Genomic DNA, 20,903 nt, shown 5'->3' with positions numbered 1-20,903 from the left:
TACCCTGTGTTTCCACTAAGCTTGCCACCATCACTTCCAATGAAGCAATCCAGTCACCTTGTTGGTGGTGGCCTTCTCGAGCTCCCGCACCCTCTCCTCTGGAGTCTCCAATCGCTGCTCCGCCCTTTCCATCGCCTCCTTATGGGGGCTAAGGCATCTTCAACCGTCGACTTTACTGTCATCATAACCTCCTTCTTTATATCGCCTCTATGTTTAAGGAGCCCCTGTGTTAGGAATTCCATCCATTGTCCTATTAGTGGTAGGCTGGCATTAGTATTGGCAATCTGGCTCGCTCCGCCATGTCCTGTTCCACCTCGCTTCCCATGTCCGCCGCCTTGACCTTTCTCTCTTGGCTCTTGCTGGTCTTATTGTCCTTTCAGCCCTTTTGTGGATTTAAGGGCATAGCTCCATGTCACTGATGGTTTCGAGGAAGGGTGGGATGGTTTAGTTGGCTTAACAGATGATTTCTGGGCTCAAAGTGCCTATTTCCAAGTCACCTTTCCTGCGAACGTTCAGCACATCCCCGCCACCGGAAGTCAACACTGGTAACAAATATGGTAAGATTTCTCCAAAAATCTACTAAGGTGCTGGCAGTTTTCTATTATTTAAACTTCTTAGACTGATATCGTTATTTTGAAGTAGAGCCGAGAAATATAGATTATTCACTCGCTGACAGTAATCAACATTTTACAACTCAAGGTTAGACTCCCCATTTCATTAGATAGAGCATCAACACAAGTAATTAAAAGAAAGGTTACACTGAGAAATCTTCAGGCACGATTGATGTGATAATCTTTTGGTCGGACTATAAAATTATTTACTTGCTCAGTCAAGATTATTAGTTAATTACAGCACCTCAGCCAAAGGATATATTAAGATATAATCTAATTCGCTCACTTAGGACACATACCCACTGATAAATATCAAATAGGATTGCTCGTGTTGAGGAGCAGAAGCCCTGGAAAGAGATGGGCGTATCCAAAGACAGCACAAAAGAACACAAGAAATAGAAGCAGGAGTAGGACAACAGGCCCTTCAAGCCTGCTCCACCATTCAATACAATCATGGCTGATCTATGCCGGCCTCAACGCCTTTTCTGTGCCATTTCCTCAAAGCCCTCTATTCCTCAATGTATCAAATATTTGCCCATCTCCACTTTAAGTACTTCTAATGATCCAGACTCCACCCCTCCAGGGCAGAGAATTCCAGGGATTCATCACCCTCTGTGAGAATAAATTTCTGCGCATCTCAGTTTTAAATGAACGGCCTTTCATCTTGTAGCTATGTCCCCTTGATCGAGGCTGTCCCACTAGTGAAAACGTATCGGCTGGATTCTTCCGCCCCGCCCACCGCAAGACGGCCACGGGCGAGACGCAGACAATGGAAAGATCCATGGACCTCGGACGGGCTTCTCCAGTCGGAAAATCCCGTCCTTCACCATCTACCCTGTCAAGCCCCCTCAGGATCTTGTATGTTTGAATGAGATCATCCCTCACTCTTCTAACCTCCAAGGAATACAGACCCAGACTATTTATTCTCTCTTGATAGGACAACCCTCTCATTCCAGGAATTAGCCTGGTGAATCCCCTTTGGACTGCCTCCACTGTTACTATATATTTTTTTAAATAAATTTAGAGTACCCAATTCATTTTTTCCAATTTAGCATGTTCAATCCACCTACCTTGCACATCTTCGGGTTGTGGGGGCGAAACCCACGCAAACACGGGGAGAATGTGCAAACTCCACACGGACAATGACCCAGAGCCGGGAACGAACCTGGGACCTCGGCGCCGTGAGACTGCAGTGCTACCACTGCGCCACCGTGCTGCCCTACGATTTCTTTTTTTATGCAAGAGGACCAAAACTGTATGCAATATCCAGGTGAGGCCTCACTAACACCCTGTACCCTTGCAAAAAAACTCCCTATTTTTAAAACTCCAACCCTTTTGCAATAAAGGCCAAAATGCCATTTGCCTTGTTGACTACTTGTTGGACCTGCTGGCTAGATGTTTGTGATTTATGCACTAGAACACATGGAGTAAGTAGCAGGCAAAGCCAAAAAAACCTATATGAGAGTGAAAAGCAAGTGGCAGAAGGGAGGTTAAACTGAGGCACGAAGTATAAGAATATTAAGGATAACGGAAGAACTCCCAATTTACCTGGGGAAGTCAATTGAGGTTTATTTGTTTCACTGTATTTGCTGTGGATCAGAAATGATCTTGGTACTCAAAGAAGTGTTGAAATGGTTTTCCCTAGTATCTGATTGAACACAGAAACACCAAACCACTCAAAAGGAAATCTGATTTTATCTCCTTGTACGTTAAGAGGTGAACCAGTCAGTCACAGCAGAAACATACAAAAATTCTACAGATGCATATTTGATGATTCATTTGTCTACCTGCTGGCACAGCAGTTAGTTGAACAGTCAATACAGAAATCTATTTGTAGTCACTAAGGGCAACACAAGTTCCGACACAGCATTATCCACACTCACAATTTCTACCGTCTAAACTCAAGAGCAGCAGGCACATGGAAACCACTTGCAAGTTCTCTTCTAAGTCACAATCCATTCCGACTATATCCCCAAGCCTTTACTGTCGCTGGTTCAAAATCCTGAACCTTCCTCCCTGACAGCATTGAGTGTACCTACAGCAAACAGACTCCAGCAAATTAAGAAGGTGATAATTAGAGATGGCAATCAATCAATCAATAAAAAATGGTGACTTTGTCAAGTGCATTCACATCACATGAATTAATAAAAACTGTTAAAATATGAGCACATATAACAGAACCAAATTGTATCGCCAGATTCTGGTACTTAAAGCTCATTAAGGCAGCATCACATAATGTAACTAGTTTTCATTAGAGATCAGATTCAGAGGAATACTCTCATACTACAAAATGCTGAAAACTATGGGGAATATGAGCAAACTGCTAACATGTACAAATTATACTATTTATCAGGAAGTATAAAATTGTAATCCCTAATGCAACAGACAGACTTTAGAATGAAATAAAAACAGAAAATGCTGGAAATACTCAGCAGTTCAGGCAGCATCTGTGGAGAGAAAAACGTTTCATCAGAACTGGGAAAAGTTAGAAATGGAATAGGATTTGAGCAAGTAACGTGATGGAGTGGAAGCTCGGAGGTACTAAAAGATAGAAGAGAATTTTCATTGAGAACTGCCAGCGTGATATTGTCTCAGTTTCTCTGCCTCCTTCACTCACTCGAACCTATCAACTTGGTGCACTCTGTTCTCCAAGGTCTAACCCCAACATGCTGACAAGGGTGGTCAGCTGTTTTTGTCAGGTGAACTGACCACTACCTTGCAGTCACCTACTGTTTTTTTTCAGGTGAACTGACCGCTACCTTGCAGTCAACTCTCCGACACTTCCTTCTACCTCCCCTGGGCCATGATCCCACCACCAAACATCAAGACATTTTTTTCTACAACAGTCACTCATCTGATCAACTCCAGTGATCTTCCCTCCACGATTTTCCACCTCATAGTTCCCCAACCCCGTACAGCCCGCTTCCAACTCCTTCCCAAGATTAATAAACATTAGTGCCCTGGTAGACCTATGGTTTCAGCCTTTTCATGCTTCACTAAAATTATTTATTCCGACCTTGACTACATGACTACATATTTTCTCTCCTTGCCCAGTTTCTCCTCACCTACATCTGTGATTCTTCTGAAACCCTTTGTCACTTTAGCAGCTTCCAATTTTGTGACTCTAAGCAACTCCTCATTGCCATGGAGGCCCAATCTATCAACACATCCATTCCCCACCAAGATGGTCTTGGAGCACTCCGCTTCTTCCTTGAATGGAGGTCCAACCATTTTTTATTCACCATCACTCTCCTCAGTCCAGCTGAACCGTTTATGTATTTATGTATGTCCTATTTTTTTCACATATGGTACAATCTGTCTGGACTGTACGCAGAACAGTACTGGGCCATGATCCCACCACCAAACATCAAGACATTTTTTTCTACAACAGTCACTCATCTGATCAACTCCAGTGATCTTCCCTCCACGACTTTCCACCTCATAGTTCCCCAACCCCGTACAGCCCGCTTCCAACTCCTTCCCAAGATTAATAAACATTAGTGCCCTGGTAGACCTACGGTTTCAGCCTTTTCATGCTTCACTAAAATTATTTATTCCTACCTTGACTACATGACTACATATTTTCTCTCCTTGCCCAGTTTCTCCTCACCTACATCTGTGATTCTTCTGATACCCTTTGTCACTTTAGCAGCTTCCAATTTTGTGACTCTAAGCAACTCCTCATTGCCATGGAGGCCCAATCTATCAACACATCCATTCCCCACCAAGATGGTCTTGGAGCACTCCGCTTCTTCCTTGAATGGAGGTCCAACCATTTTTTATTCACCATCACTCTCCTCAGTCCAGCTGAACCTTTTATGTATTTATGTATGTCCTATTTTTTTCACGTATGGTACAAATTGTCTGGACTGTACGCAGAACAATACTTTTTTTATTGTTAAACAATTTTATTGAGGCATTTTGGCATCGTAAACAACAACAATACAAAACAGTGTGCAAAGAAGTGGATATATGGTTGCCACCTCCGGGCAAACCCTGATAGTGACCCTCTCAGAGCGAACTTAATTTTCTCCAGACCGAGAAAGGTCGCCATATCCGATAGCCAGGCCTCCGACTTCGGGGGCATGGAGTCCCTCCATGCCAGTAGAATTCGTCGCCGGGCTACCAGGGAAGCAAAGGCCAAAACGTCAGCCGCTCTCCTCCTGGACTCCCGGGTCCTCCGAAGCCCCAATAATTGCCAACTCTGGACTCATCACCACCCTTGTTTTCAGTACCTGGGACATAACGTCCACAAATTCCTGCCAGTACCCCCTGAGTTTTGGACATGCCCAGAACATGTTGACATGGTCCGCTGGTCCTCCCAAACATCTGGCGCACCTGTCCTCTAATCCAAAGAATTTATTCATCCGGGCCACTGTCATGTGGGCCCGGTGGACGACCTTAAATTGAATCAGGCTGAGCCTAGCGCATGTTTTGGTCGCATTTACCCTGCTCAACGCCTCCGCCCATAAGCCCTCTTCTATCTCACCTCCGAGCTCCTCTTCCCACTTAAGCTCCTTGGTCTGCGACTCCTCTGCCCCCATAAGTTCTTTGCATATATCTGAGACCCTACCCTCCCCCACCCATCCACTGTACACTACCCTGTCCTGGATGCAGAACAATACTTTTCATTATACCTCGGTACATGTGACAATAAATCAAATCAATCAACTTTTGCTCTCATCGAACAATTCCACCTTTAATTTATCTCACACAATTTCACTTTTCATTTATCTCACACAATTTCACCTTTGATTCATCACACACAATTTTACCGTTAATTTATCTCTCACAATTTTGCCATTAATTTATCTCACAAATTTCACCATTACTTTATCTCACAATTTTACTGTTAATTTATCGCACACAATTTCACCGTTAATTTATCTCGCACAACTTCACCTTTAATTTATCTCACACAATTGCGCCTTTAATTTATCTCACACAATTTCGCCTTTAATTTATCTCACACTATTTCACCTTTAATTTATCTCACTTTCTGCAAATAAAAGGTATTGATATGGGTACCCATATGGACCTCAGCTAGGCCTGCCTTTTTACGGAAAATGTGGAACATTCCTTGCTTTAGTTCGACTCAGCCCCCTTCCTCAACTCTTTGTCCAATACATTATTAGAGTCACAAAATTGGAAGCTGCTAAAGTGACAAATGGTTTCAGAAGAGTCACAGATATAGGTGAGGAGAAACTGGGCAAGGAGAGAAAATATGTAGTCATGTAGTCAAGGTAGGAATAAATCATTTTAGTGAAGCATGAAAAGGCTGAAACTATAGGTCTATCAGGGCACTAATGTTTATTAATCTTGGGAAGGAGTTGGAAGCGAGCTGTACGGGGCTGGGGAACTATGAGGTGGAAAGTCTTGGAGGGAAGATCACCGGAGTTGATCAGATGGGTGACTGTTGTAGAAAAAAATGTCTTGATGTTTGGTGGTGGGATCATGGCCCAGGGGAGGTAGAAGGAACAATACACCGTATTGGTGCCCTGCCTTGCCTTTGCCCTGAACTGGAAAACATCATCAGCTTTGCCTCCAATTTTTGCCCTTCGCTCAGTCCATTGCCAACTCTTTGCTATCCTCCCTCAAACCTCTATCGTTTCTGATTATGGGCTATTAATTAATATTCATTATAAGCCAACTAACTCCCACAGCTACCTCTACTACACTTCCTCAACCCTACCCTGGGAGGACTCCATTTAATTGTCCCAGTTCCACCATTTCTGTCACACGTTTTTGGGTGATGCAACCTTCTTCACCAGCGTTTCAGAAATCTCTTCTTTTCTCCAAAGAGGAATCACCCCATCATCGTGTCTGCCACATTTCCTGCACTTCCGCTCTCATTCCTTCCACTGCAGAATCAAGAGTGTTCCCCTGGATCTCACCAGCCTCTGTATTCAACAGATAATTTTCCACCACTTCTGCCACCACCAAACACATCTTCTCCCTCAGCTCCCCTTTCAGCTTTCCAAAGGAATCATTCTCTCTATGATATCCTGGTTCATTCCCCAATCATCCCCAACCCCTTCCCCCAGCATCTTTCCATGCAAACAAAAGAGATGTAACACCTGCCCTTCTCATCTCAAGATCCGAAAGCACTCCTTCCAGGACAAGCAGCAATTTACAGGTAATTCTTTCAATTTAGCATACCTTATTCGCTGCTCACAATTACGCTCCTCTACACTGGAGAGACCAAATGCAGAGTGGGTGATGACTTTGTGGCGCACCTCCATTTAGTTGCCGAGCAACAAGCCTCAGCTTCCGGTGGCCTGCCATGTTAATTCACCATCTCCCTCACATATTGACATCTCTGACCTTTGGATGTTGCATTGTACCAACGAAAGTTTGAGTAACAGCACCTCATCTTTTGACTAAGCACTTTGCAATCTTCAGATTCAATAATTTCAGATCATAAACTCTGCCTCCCCCTCCCCACCTTTTTCTTTCTTTTTCTTTGCATATTTCAGTTTCTCATTTATTTTTGTTTTCAAAGCTTTTGTTTGAACTGTGATACATCTGTAAATCTTTTGTGTCCCATCTCCATTCCCTTTGGCTTCTATCTTTCAATCTCTCCTGTTTTCCACCCTATCATGGACCTTTCTTTGTCCTTGTACCAGCCATCCTTCGCTCAAATCCTTTTACATCTCTAACTTTTTACAGTTATAATGAAATGTCATTGACCCAAATCATCAACTCTGTTTTTCTCGCTATACAAATGTTGCCTGACCTGTGTATTTAGTGCATTTTCTTGTTATTTCAGATTGCAGTATTCTTCTTTTAGACATTTAAATGATTTATTTCTGTAAAGTAAATTGAGTCTTCTCAGGATGACCTTCAGGGGTCAGAGAGGAATTCTAAAACAATTGTTCCCCAAATTGGTCCTTTTTTCCATCTCTCCAAAGAGATTGAGACTGGTGGGTGGGGAGGAACAGGGTAGATGGAGCTGATGGTAGAGAGAAGTCAAACAGCCTCAATGTTTAATTGCAAGTCTTTGTGGTGGGAAATTAGGATACAAACCTATAATGGTTAATGAGGCCTCAAGAAACACAGTAGCTTTACTACGAAGGTGTGCTTGTTCCCACTTGCTGATCCAGACCTATGAACAATAAGATTTTCTAGCCTATTAAGCTCAGGTGACATCAGTTTAGTTAGCATCAGATTGAGCTTCAGATGGAGGTACAGAACTAACTATTCTGGTCAAGTGGGTGATGTAACTTCGTATTAGTAATTCTTAGCTGAAGGTAGAGATTTAAGAAGCTATCCAATCTTCTCGGTAAACCACCTTTTCATGACCCTCGCAAACTGTTCATTTACAGTTGAATGTGAAAGTCACAACACAAATAGGGCACACACTTGTCACTTATTTTTGTCACTTCCCGACCGCTCCTTCCAAGAATCCTGGAACACATAAAGCAACCAAGGTGTACAAATACTTCCTCACCTAAAGAGGACGGCACGGTAGCACAGTGGTTAACACTGTTGCTTCCTGGGCAGCACGGTGGCACAGTGGGTTAGCACTGTGGCCTCACGGCGCCAAGCTCCCAAGTTCGATCCCGGCTCTGGGTCACTGTCCGTGTTTGTGTGGGTTTCATCCCCACAACCCAAAATGTGCAGGTTAGGTGGATTGGACACGCTAAATTGCTCCTTAATTGGAAAAAATGAATTGGGTACTCTAAATTTATATTAAAAAACACTGTTGCTTCACAGCGGCAGAGACCCGGGTTTGATTCCCGGCTTGCGGAGTCTGCACGTTCTCCCCATGTCTGCGTGTGTTTCCTCCAGGCATTCCGGTTTCCTCCCACAAGTCCCAAAAGACATGCTTGTTAGGTGAATTGGGCATTCTGAATTCTCCCTCAGTGTACCCGAAGGAGGCGTCAGACTAGGGGATTTTCACAGTAACTTCATTGCAGTGTTAATGTAAGCCTAAGCCTACATGTGACACTAATAAAGATTATTATATCTGCTAAACACGCAAGTCGACATGCCTGTGTTAGAACCATAGAGTCCCTACTGTGCTGAAGGAGGCCATTTGGCCCATTGTGTCTGCACCAACCCTCTGAAAGAGCACCCTACCTAGGCCCACTCCCCTACCCTAGCCCTGTAGCCCCATCTAACCTGCACATCCCTGGACATGGAGGCAATTTTAACATGGCCAATCCACCTAACCTGCACGTCTTGGATTGTGGGAGGAAACCAGAGCACCCAGACGAAACCCACGCAGACACTGGGAGAATGTGCAAACTCCACATAGTTACCCAAAGCCGGAATTGAACCGACGCCTCTGGCGCGGTGAGGCAGCAGTCTATGCCACCGTACTGCCCCTCAAGGTGAGTCCTTTGGTTGGGAAATGTTGTTTAAAGGCAGCAATCATGTCAATCCCTTTACTCTGGAGACTCCAGTTCTGAAGCTGGATCTTGGTTCAATGAAACCAATTCTAATGCGTGACCATAAGACTCCAACTTTAGTGCCAACACCTCACTCAGAGTGGAATATATTGGATCAAGGCAGAGATGGGGCAATGTCATGCATAGGATTATGTTAAAACACTTAGGAGCGAACAGATGTGTTATTTGTCATTTCTCTTTTTTTTTTAAATTTAGAGTACCCAATTCCTTTTTTACCCAATTAAGGGACAATTTAGAATGTACAATCCACCAACACTGCACATTTTTTTAGAATGTGGGGGTGAGACCCATGCAAACACAGGGGCTATTTGTCATTTCTTCATACAACTTAAATATTGGGACAGATGCAGTCTCAAAAATTGGGTTGAATGTGGATTTTGAGGGAATTTACTTGACAAACATCGGGCGTCATTCTCCGACCCCCCCGCCGGGTCGGAGAATGGCCGTTGGCCGCCGTGAATCCCGCCCCCGCTCCCGCCGAAGTCTCCGGTACCGGAGATTGGGCGGGGGCGGGAATCGGGCCGCGCCGGTTGGCGGGACCCCCCGCTCAATTCGCCGGCCCGAATGGGCCGAAGTCCCGCCCAGAAATTGCATGTCCCGCCGGCGTAATTCAAAGCTGGTATTTACCGGCGGGACCAGGCGGCGTGGGCGGGCTCCGGGGTCCTTGGGGGGGGGGGGCGCGGGTCGATCTGGCCCTGGGGGGTGCCCCCACGGTGGCCTGGCCCGCGATCGGGGCCCACCGATCCGCGGGCGGGCCTGTGCCGTGGGGGCACTCTTTCCCTTCCGCCTCCGCCACGGCCTCCACCATGGCGGAGGCGGAAGAGACTCTCCCCACTGCGCATGCGCGGGAAACTGTCGGCGGCCGCTGACGCTCCCACGCATGCGCCGCATTTCCGCGCCAGCTGGCAGGGCAACAAACGCCATTTCCGCCAGCTGGCGGGGCGGAAATCCCTCCGGCGCCGGCCTAGCCCCTCAATGTTGGGGCTCGGCCCCCAAAGATGCGGAGCATTCCGCACCTTTGGGCCGGCGCGATGCCCGTCTGATTGGTGCCGTTTTTGGCGCCAGTCGGCGGACATCGCGCCATTGGGGGAGAATTTCACCCCAGAGACCATAACATAACATTACGCTAGACACTGGAGTATCCTTGTGTGAATGGCTCCCATTGTAAAATGATTTATGCAATCAGTGTCAAGTTTGAAGAGTTAATAGAATGTAAAATGATTTTTAAAAGTATTGATGCCAATAAAATTGAACTTAATAAACAAAAGTGTTGTTTTTTGCAATACTTATTTTTCACTTGCAGTGATCTACTTTATGTTGCAGAGTGAATTAACTGGGTCTCTTTGTGGGATGGTTTTGTAGCTGTAATTAGAGATCACATTATTCTTGCCTGATACATGTTAAAAGTGGGTTGGTTAGCTCAGATGGCTAGATGGTGAGGGTGCGGTTCACCCAACAGCATTGAATCTATTACTGTGCTGGCTGAGGTAGTCTTAAAATCTGCCTCCTCACCTTACCCCTGGGGGTGAAAGGCAATGGTAGATCACCACTTTTAAAAACTAAAAAAAAAAGTTCCATTTGAGGCATTAACAGACAACGAGGCAAGGGCCTGCCTTTGGACAGAGCACACACAAATGAATGAAACACCCTTAAAAGTACTTGTTTAGTTAATTTTCCCAACTTGCATATTTTACTTTACCCAATGTGCATAATTACTAGATTTCTAATTACAAAATTGTAGACAGGGAGAAAATTGAAACTCTAGAAATAAAGGAGTCACCTGATCGAGTATAGTCTTTCGTTTTTTTGGGTCATTAACTGAAGACAACTGCATATCGCCCATTTTCTTCATTTTTTCATCCATATCAATTTTCTGTTCCAGCTTTTTAATTTCTGACTGCAGCAACTTGACAGTATCTTCTCTGCGGTGTTGCCTTGCCACTGCAGCTGCACAGGCGGAATGAATTGCCGTAATCCAGTTTTCCAGCTCCGTCTGACTGCAGGTCTGCTTGTACATAAATGATTAAAACTTAAACATTTGGAAAAAGGCCTACTAAATAAAAGTATACTATCGTGACTGGATTAATAATAATGGAAACTGCCCTTAGAAACAAGACTGACTGTTCATTGAAATCAGTGGACACCAATTGCACATAGAGCTACGACCTTCTGCAAACATGTCTATTCAGCAAGTATTAATAGTGTTCTAGCAATATTGCTAACTTAGCATGTTATGGAAGAATGGTGAAACAGCAATTTTTAGCATTGCAGACGTAGGTTTCTCCAATTCAGAATAAATGTTGCTTGCGGTCGAGAGAAAAATAACTCCTTTCCAAGCTAATCTTTTCCACAGAAAACCTGAAATGTTGGGGGATCAGCAAGATGGAAATACCAAGTAGAGAATCTTAACATCTGCAGAAACCAGCTCTGGCAGACCCGATGGGCCGAAAGCCCTCCTTCTGCACTGTAGGAATTTGCTGATTCTGTAAGAATTCTGTACAAATTTTAAATAAGTTCGGTAACTAAACATTAAAATGAATGCTCTTGGAAATCTGCAGTACAAAGAGCTCAAAGGCAAGATTCTCCTTGCTTCCTAATGCAATAACAATATTTCATAAAACGTTTGAGCGTAATGGCTAACACTATCCTTCGAAAGTGGTTATTTGCTTCAAGTGAGCAATGCTGCCCATTGGATCAGAAACATCGACAAGACAATATACAAGACAAAGTACATGAAGACATAAAAGATATCACAATGTAATTGAAAGACAGCATCTAGGACCAAAACTGGAGTGAAAATAATCAAAGTTTCACTTCATTTATTTGTCCATTGAGATTTCACAGAAATCCTGGATGTGGATGATGGGAAGAAACAATACAAAGCTCTATGTCTGGTCAATGGACACAATTCGCAGGTCACAAGAAAACATGCAGAACCCACTTCACATAATCTGATTCTATAGCTAAAATAGTCAAATGCCCCAAAGAAGTAACAAAGAGAGGGTAGAGAAAGAGAAAGCAGGGCAGAGAGAGAGAACACAAAAAGACAAAGGTAGAAAAAATGCAGAATCAATGAATGTGCGTGAAAAACAGTTCATCCATGCTGCAACTCAATAGTGTGCAGTGCTCATGAATGATGTGAAGTATGTTCATCAGTGATTTATTTTCCACCAATTACCAGCCACAGGCATATGCCCTTGAATTCTAGATCTTGGTACTGGAAAGAAAACAAGATGTGAAAAAATTAAACAAAATGTGTAATTTTTGCTTGTGAGAAAGAAAAGTGTAACTTCTCAGATATTAAACTGGGTATGCAATGTTGCAATTAAATGCCTAATAACGTAATGCTTTTAAGGTTTTAACTTGGGGTGCATGTCCATAAATTCCGGAAGGCAGCAGGACAGGTAGGTAAAGTGGTTAAGAAAGCAGATGGGATACTTGCTTTTATTAGTCGAGACACAGAATAAGAGAGCAGGGAAGTTATGATGGAGCTGTATAAAACACTCATTAGACCATAGCTGGAATACGGAGAGAGTTCTGGTTGCCACATTATAGGAAGGATGCGATTGTACTGGAGAGGATGCAAAGGAGATTCACCAGGGTATTGCCTGGGCTGGAGCATTTCAGCTATGAAAAAAGGCTGGTTAGGCTGGGGTTGTTTTCCTTGGAGCAGAAAAAGCTGAGGGAGGCATTATCAAGATATACAAAATTGTGAGAGACATAGATAAGATAGTTGGGAAGTAACTTTTCCCGTTAGCAGAGGGGTTAATAACCAGGGGTATAGATTTAAGACAAGGGGCAGGAGATTTGGAGGGTATTTGAGAAAAATCTTTTTCATCCAGAGGGTGATGGGAATCTGGAACTCACTGCCTGAAAGGATGGCACAGCCTGGAACCCTCAACATTCAAGAACATTTAGATGAGCATTTGAAACGCCACAGCATACAAGGCTATGGACCAAGTGCTGGAAAATTGGATAAGAATAGATAGGTCCTTGCTGGCTGGCGCCGACATAATGGGCAGAAGGGCCTATTTTTGTGTGTAAAACTCTCTTGACTCTATAATTTGTTGTTGTTCTTATTAACATTTTGTAGTAAATATTAATCAGATGGAAAACACAAATGCACTACAATCTATATTGCATTTCTAATAGTTAATCCCAGTCTCAGATAGTGATCACAGCCAATCTCATAACAGAATCATGCTACAAGAACAATTGGCTGTTCTTAACAAGTATTATTTATTTTGCACATTTAAGGTCATGTGAAGGTGCTTCACAGGAGCTTTATAAAACAAAATATGACACACAGCCACATAATAAAATATTAGGTCAGAACAAAGCTTGCTAAAGGGAGATAACGAGTATTTGAAATTTAATGCGAGATAGAGAGGTGGGGAGAAACAAGCATGAACTTCCAGAGGTTGGTAAGGCCACATTTGGAGTACTGTGTACAGTTCTGGTCGCCTCATTTTAGGAAGGATGTGGAAGCTCTGGAAAAGGTGCAAAGAAGATTTACCAGGATGTTGCCTGGAATGGAGAGTAGGTCTTACGAGGAAAGGTTGAGGGTGCTCGGCCTTTTCTCATTAGAACGGAGAAGGATGAGGGGCGACTTGATAGAGGTTTATAAGATGATCAGGGGAATAGATAGAGTAGACAGTCAGAGACTTTTTCCCCGGGTGGAACACACCATTACAAGGGGACATAAATTTAAGGTGAAAGGTGGAAGATATAGGAGGGATATCAGAGGTAGGTTCTTTACCCAGAGAGTAGTGGGGGCATGGAATGCACTGCCTGTGGAAGTAGTTGAGTCAGAAACATTAGGGACCTTCAAGCAGCTATTGGATAGGTACATGGATTACAGGAAAATTATATAGTGTAGATTTATTTGTTCTTAAGGGCAGCACGGTAGCATTGTGGATAGCACAATTGCTTCACAGCTCCATGGTCCCAGGTTCGATTCCGGCTTGGGTCATTGTCTGTGCGGAGTCTGCACGTCCTCCCCGTGTCTGCGTGGGTTTCCTCCGGGTGCTCCGGTTTCCTCCCACAGTCCAAAGATGTGCGGGTTAGATGAATTGGCCAATGATAAATTGCCCTTAATGTCCAAATTGCCCTTGGTGTTGGGTGGAGGTGTTGAGTTTGGGTAGGGTGCTCTTTCCAAGAGCTGGTGCAGACTCAAAGGGCCGAATGGCCTCCTTCTGCACTGTAAATTCAATGATAATCTATGGTTAATCTAGGACAAAGGTTCGGCACAACATCGTGGGCCGAAGGGCCTGTTCTGTGCTGTATTTTCTATGTTCTATGTTTTATGTTAGGGCCTAGGCAACTGAAGACATAGCCACCAATGGTGGAACGATCAAACGTGGAGACACTCAAGTGGCCATAATGAGAGGAGCAGATTATACATGTATACAAACATACAAATCGGTAGCAGGAATTGGCCCATCAGCCCTTAAAGCCTGCTTCTCCATTTGATAAGATCATGGATGATTTGATTGTGGCCTCTACTTTCCTTTCTTTCTCCCTTTCAGCATCCAGCCCATCAAGTCCCCTCAGGATCCCCTCTCATTCTTCTAAAGTCCAATGAATAGAGGCCCAAGCTATCAAACCTTCCCTCATAAGACAACATATTCATCCCAGGAATTAGTCACGTGAATCTTCTCTGAACAGTTTTGAATGCAATTATATATTTTCTTCAATAAGGAGTCCAATAGTGTGCGTAGTACTCCAGATGTGGCTTTACTAACTCCTTTTAAATTCAACTCCCCTTGCATTAAATGGCAACATTCCATTTGCCGTCCCAATTACTTTCTGCACCTGCATACTAACTTTCTATGATTCACATACCAAGTCCCCTCAGTACCATCTAGTTTTGCAGTTCCGTTCCATTTCTCAGAGTGGTGTGTGGCTGTAGGAAATTAGACAGATCGGGAGGCGCAAGGCTATGGAAGGATTTGAAAACAAGGCTGAAGGTTTTAAAATCAAGATGTTACTTGACCAAGGGTCACTGGTGGTGAGCAAGCATAAGGATGCAAATTTGACTTGGTGAGAGACTTGGTTAGGACACAGGCAGAAGAGTTTGGATGAACTCAAGTTTACGAGGGATAGAATGTTGGAAGCAGCCAGGAGTGTATTGGAATAGTCAAGTTGAGAGATAACAAAAGTATGGATGAAAGTTTCAGGAGATGAGCTGAGGCCGGGAAATAGTTGATCGTGTTACACAGCTGGAAACCGTCAGTCTTGGTGATGGTGCAAACATGTAGCTGGAAATTAATCTCAGGTCAAATATAATGCCAAGATTGTGAACAGTCTCGTTTAGTCTTGGCGCGCAGCCCGAGAAGGGGATGGGCAGATGGCCCGAGAGGGCGAGCGGGTAGGTGATCTGGAGTTAATAGTAACGTTGGACTGGTTCCCTGAGAATCAAGTGTCCACTTAAGGAACAGAGTAAAGTTTATCCACGGAGGGGGATTTTCAGTCATTTTTAAAATTACATATTGGATCTTTTCTGCCATTCAGAGTATAAGTTGCCAACAATGTTGTGTTTGGTCAACATTGTTTTTAATTTGTTTGTTACAGTAAAGGTCTTAGAACATGAAATGCTGTTTGATCCTTTCAGTCACTGGAAGTTAACATTTCTTTTAAAAAGTTATCCACCTCTATGGAATCACAAAAGAGATACGTGGCGAATTAAATTGCGGGAATTGAAGGTTGAATTAAGAGAGAGAAGAAACAAAAAGAAAGACAGAAATTAAAAATTCAAATTTTAAAAACCTCAAGGAACAAATTATCTGCGGATGTGAAACTCCACAGTTTTAGCTGTTCCCGGAGGTTGAGTGGCACTGCAGGAACATAAACCTAGACATTTAAAATGGTCCTTACATTACTGAATGCCATCCCCAACTTCCTGCAGCAAGTTCAATTTGTTTTTAAAACTATATGGAAGCTGATAGAAAGCTATCGGTTTTGCGATGCTAATGGTGTAGCGGAGCCAATAGTCTCAATTTGTGGAAGTTTGCAACTCTGTGTATTCTCTTCCCCATCACATAATTCTTAGGTGTTTTTAAATAAAACACACTTGTAACAACATTCACAATTAACTTATAGTTATCTTCATAGCAAATTTTGGATCTTTAAAGTTTTTATACGGTGTTGAGCAAGGGTTGAACACAAGAGTCAAACGTTCTATAAGCAAGTTCCAAGTGAAACAGGATCTCAAACAGGTTTTCAATAGCATTGTCAGGCTCATCCTGCTGACAGAATTTTGAAAAGACATGCAGCAGAACTTCCTGTCAGCCAATGGTTCTTCCGCTCAGTTTTGCAGCGTGAGTGAAGCTTACTTGGTGCTGGCCTTTTCCATCAGACTGCATGCAATAAATAAGTTCCAGTAATTTTTTTCTGTAGCTATTCATTATAAAAAATCTGAATTGTTGCAACAAAATTGTGCCACTCAAGTAACTGAAGCAAGAAACTATAGTGGACCGGTGAAGAGTAATGGAATAGCAGAATAAATGAGAAATTTGTTCTGCAATTATAAATTTTTCAAGCATAAACCAAGTCTTCAAAAGCAATTGTAGTTAATATAATGGATAATAGAACAGTGGAAATACCTCCCAAACATTGGAAATCTGAACTATGTATGCTGCAAATGCGTCAACAACCGTTCAAGAGTTTAATGTTGCAGCTCAAGAGACTTCTGATGAAAAACTCAGCTGTAATATACCTGTACAGTAAATCTTTTCCAGATGCGGAAGTATCGGCTCAGTCGTTTTAGCAATTTATCTCAATAATATATTGAAACAACCTATTTTTAACACGTAGGTCATTCAACTCAATGAAATAGTGGGGAAGTTGCAAGAGGAAGGTCCTATGAGGCATTCCGCATGTAATAGCAATTCTTATGGGAATCTACCGAGAGAAAGCCACCAAATGATAAAATGTTTGTAAGTTCAGTTACAAGGCTTTGAAAGGTTTCATTGTTCAGGAATTTTTCAATTCACAATGGAACAAGCTCAAAAGTTGGCTCCAGCAGAAATCAATCACTGTGCTCACTCTCTCAGCTTGCTTAAAACATTATCGATTCAAGTACAAACTTATTCACATTCCTATGAAATATTATTTTGGTGTGCAATTACAGTATACCAAGGAGAGTAATGTTCATTCAAAATAAATGAAACTTTATGGCTGATACTAAAATATTCTTCCTGGACCAATAGACCCAATTATCCCCATTAAAATAGTAATATATATTTAACTAAGTGGATTACTTCAAAGGCTAACCACACAAGAACCTCGCATTTGGTTCCTGAGGATTTCCTGAATATAAAATGTTGCTTTTAGAATTTCTTTCTGTATAAAGCATAATTTTGACAATAAGCTTCAAGCATTAGCTTAATGGATTAATTGCTGCTGTGGGACCTTGCTGTACACAATTTAATCATCACATTTGCCTCCATAACAGTGACCACACTTTATAATCAATTGTCTGTAAAATGCTTTGGGGTCGCCCAAGATTTGCTTACATCTCGATAATTAGAGTGATAATGAATCAGTGGCTCTGATATTTACTGGGGTAGGGTTTCGAAGCATCGGGAAGGAGCTATGATCTTCAAAGCTGGAAAGATGATATAAAAAGATTTCCCTGAATGGCGTAGTTTTCAACTCCCTTGTATACATTCAGAAAAAGACAGATCTCACACCCAGAAAGTAGCTTGTTCAACAAGCTAGGTTGCCTGTTGAGCTGTCATGGAAGGCATGGTTTGGCGGGGGAGGCAGTGGTCAAAATTAATCATGGCAGAGTTGGTTAGAATCATAGAATCCCTACAGTGCAGAAGGAGGTCATTCGGCCCATTGAGTCTGCATCTTCCTTGGAAAGAGCATCCAACCTAGGCCCACGCCCCCACCCTATCTATCCCTGTAACCCAGTATCCGCACCTAACCTTTTGGATACCAAGGGGCAATTTAGTACAGTCAATCCACCTAACTAGTACATTTTTGGACTGTGGGAGGAAACCGGAGCACCCCAAGGAAACCCACGCAGACACGGGAGAAAGTGCAAACTCCACACAGTCACCCGAGGCCAGAATTGAACCCGGGTCCCTAGTGCTGTGAGGCAGCATTGCTAACCACTGTGCCGCCATGCCTCCCTTAGAATTAGGATGGATTTGACGAAAGATCAAAATGAGGTCAAGAGGCCAGAAAATGATGAGATGGTAGAGAGGAGTATGGGAAGAGTCAAAGACCAGGTGTTGGTGATTGGTGATTTTGGTGGTAATCAGAAATAGATCGTGGAAGTGTGTGGGTCATTTTGTTGATTTGACTGGAAAGAAACACTCTTGCTGTCCTTGGTCCAAAAGCAAGTACTTAAATTTTTTTAAATTGATTTTGCATGTATTTGTAAATACACTGCCAGAAAAAAAAGAAAAAAGGGAAGAAATAAACAGGTATGAATAAATAGGAAACATATATACAGATACGAGGTATATTAACATTGGGCTGCCAGTAGTCAGTTACCACAACCGTTTAACTATCTACATGTTGCCCCATGGCATGGCAACATACATGGGGTGTGTTTTCGAGGCCACCAAGGCATTTACCCCTGTTGTTGTTTGCCGTGGCCATATCTCTGGGTTTTTCTTTCCCTTGGTACCTCTGTCCTACTTCCTTTGTACCCTGGGTGGTCCATCTCCACCCCCCCTTTCTTTTCTTCTTCTGTTGTCTGCTTCGGTCCCCCCTCCCTGTCACCCTCTCCCCCCTATTGGTTGTTGGTCACGAACAGGTCCTCTTACAGGTTGTTAAATTGCTTCCACGTGTTGCGGAAGCCTTCCTCTGATGGCAAATTTTTATCTTTCCCAATTTGAGGAATATTGCTAGGTCGGACAGCCAGTCTGTGACCTTGGGGCGCTGCTGATCTCCAGATGAGCAGGAGTCTTTGACGGGCGATCAGGGCGGCAAAGGCTAGGATGTCTGTCATTCTCCCCATAAAGTGCTGTTCCGATACCCTGAAGACTGCCACTAGTGGACATGACTTAACTCTCACTCCCACCACCTTGGACATGGCCTTGAAAAAGGTGGCCTAGTACCCGCAGGTCTGGGACATGACCGGAAAATGTGGTTGTGGTTGGCTGGGCCTCCTTGGCACCATTCACATTTGTCTTCCACCTCCAGGAAAAACCCACTTATGCATGTTCTGGTCAAGGGCGTCCTGTGCACTAACATTAGTTGCGTTATGCTCATCCCTGCGCTTGAGGTGGGGTTTGCCCTGTGCAGTGCTTTGATCCAGAATCCTCCCCTATCTCCATGCCCAGCTCCTCCTCCCACTTTTCCCATGTCTCGTCCAGGGGGCCCTTACCTCCTAGCTGCCCATACATGTCAATGCAGCTACCGTCCCCTAGTTTGTCCAATGTTAGAAGTCTGTCCAGTGGGGTAGGTCCAGGTAGCTCGGGAAGAGCTGCGGTCTCCTTGCGGAGGGAGTTCCTTCGTTGCATGGATTGGAGCTCGTTCCCTTTCGGGAGCCGGAGCTTGTCCGTAAGTTACCCCAGGGTTGCTACTCTGCCACCTACGTATAGGTCCCTGACTGTCAATACCCCTTCATCCCGGTTCCACCTTTTCAAGGAGCTTTCCATTGTTGCAGGGGTGAATATATGTTTTTTGCAGATGGGGTCCATTGTGGACATTCAGAGTTGATTTTACCACCTCAGCATGCCCACCACCACTTGGTCGGGGAAATGGTAGTGGGGCCGTGACAAGTACTCGGAGTCTTGTTCCTGTGCAAGAGGTCTCCTCTGTTCTCACCTTTTCTGCGTTAGCGGCCCAGTGACAGAATAGGAGGCAAGTACTTTGATGACTGATTAAATATTTCTTGCCTGCTTTTACCTGCTGGATTTCTCTAGGCTGGAAAACCTGTCTGACTGTACACTCAGAAACAAAGCTTCCTTAAAGGTTTCCAAAGATCGACCCAGCTCCTGGCAGCAGATTAATTTTCCACCCCTCATCTTGCCTTTGTTAAAACTGGATAGGAGTAGATTTGAGGCTAGTTCAGTTAATGTTTCTGATTTTTAACTTGGGAGTCTCCAACACAACCCTATCTGTTTTGGGTGGTCAAAATTCACCCATTGTGCCAAACATTAATGTGACCAATAAACAGGTTGATATTGTTACACCTATAAAGAAAGAGTTGCATTTATGAAGCATCCACATAATTACCAAACATCACAAAGTGCTTTACAGTCAATTAAATGTTTTTTTGAGGTGTAATCACTGTTTTAATTATCTTGATCCCTTCAGAGACTGAAAACATCTAAAAAGATATTTCAAATCCCAGTGACCAACTTAAAGGAACCTGACAACAAGATTTCAAGTTTCAGACTCTTACTGTAAGAAATAAACAGAGCTAAATTGCCTAAACATTAATTGGCACACTAAACTACAAGAAAGATATCCTCCCCTTTAACTTTTAACATAACCAAAAACCCACACCACAAATATACTTTGTCCCATTCTCTGCAGATTAAACAGCTTTCACAAGAATCAGGTCAACACCACTCTGGGTCCACATCTCTCCGTTTCATGAAAGTCATGATGTCGAGTGACCTCCAAAAGGCGCCTCTCTCAGTTTTCAGAGCTTCCACACCAACTTTCAGCTGTAAGGCCCACACCAGCAATTTTTCCCATCCCAATCTCTCTCTGCCAAGTCAGGACAAATTCTCAGATTGCCATGGGATACACCTCTTCCACCAGACTGGGGTTATAAAAGGTTGGTTTTCTAGCAATGTCACATGGTTACTGAACGTGATCCAAGTTTTCCATAAGCGGGTGTTGGATGGGTTGGTGATCTCATTGGTTGCAGAGAAAGTTTTTGACTGGGTGGAATGGAATTTCTTGC

At 43.4% G+C, this 20,903-nt stretch overlaps 1 protein-coding gene across 7 annotated transcripts in view; it reads right to left on the bottom strand.

Moving 5' to 3' along the window:
- Positions 1–20,903, bottom strand: part of LOC140428034 (rho guanine nucleotide exchange factor TIAM1-like) — a 473,602-nt gene that overhangs the window by 271,748 nt on the left and 180,951 nt on the right. For 6 of the 7 annotated variants that reach the window (XM_072514009.1, XM_072514007.1, XM_072514011.1 and 3 more), the window contains one exon: positions 10,806–11,030. In XM_072514009.1, the coding sequence (XP_072370110.1) occupies positions 10,806–11,030 (225 nt within the window). Of the gene's footprint in view, positions 1–2,494; positions 2,647–10,805; positions 11,031–20,903 lie in introns of those variants that run through there. The other variant, XM_072514013.1, reaches the window with a different exon arrangement.

Source organism: Scyliorhinus torazame, chromosome 8, assembly GCF_047496885.1.
Source record: "Scyliorhinus torazame isolate Kashiwa2021f chromosome 8, sScyTor2.1, whole genome shotgun sequence".
Lineage (NCBI taxonomy): Eukaryota > Metazoa > Chordata > Chondrichthyes > Carcharhiniformes > Scyliorhinidae > Scyliorhinus > Scyliorhinus torazame.
The sequence above is the reverse complement of the archived record's forward strand: the minus strand, read 5'-3'. Positions and strand labels throughout refer to the sequence as shown.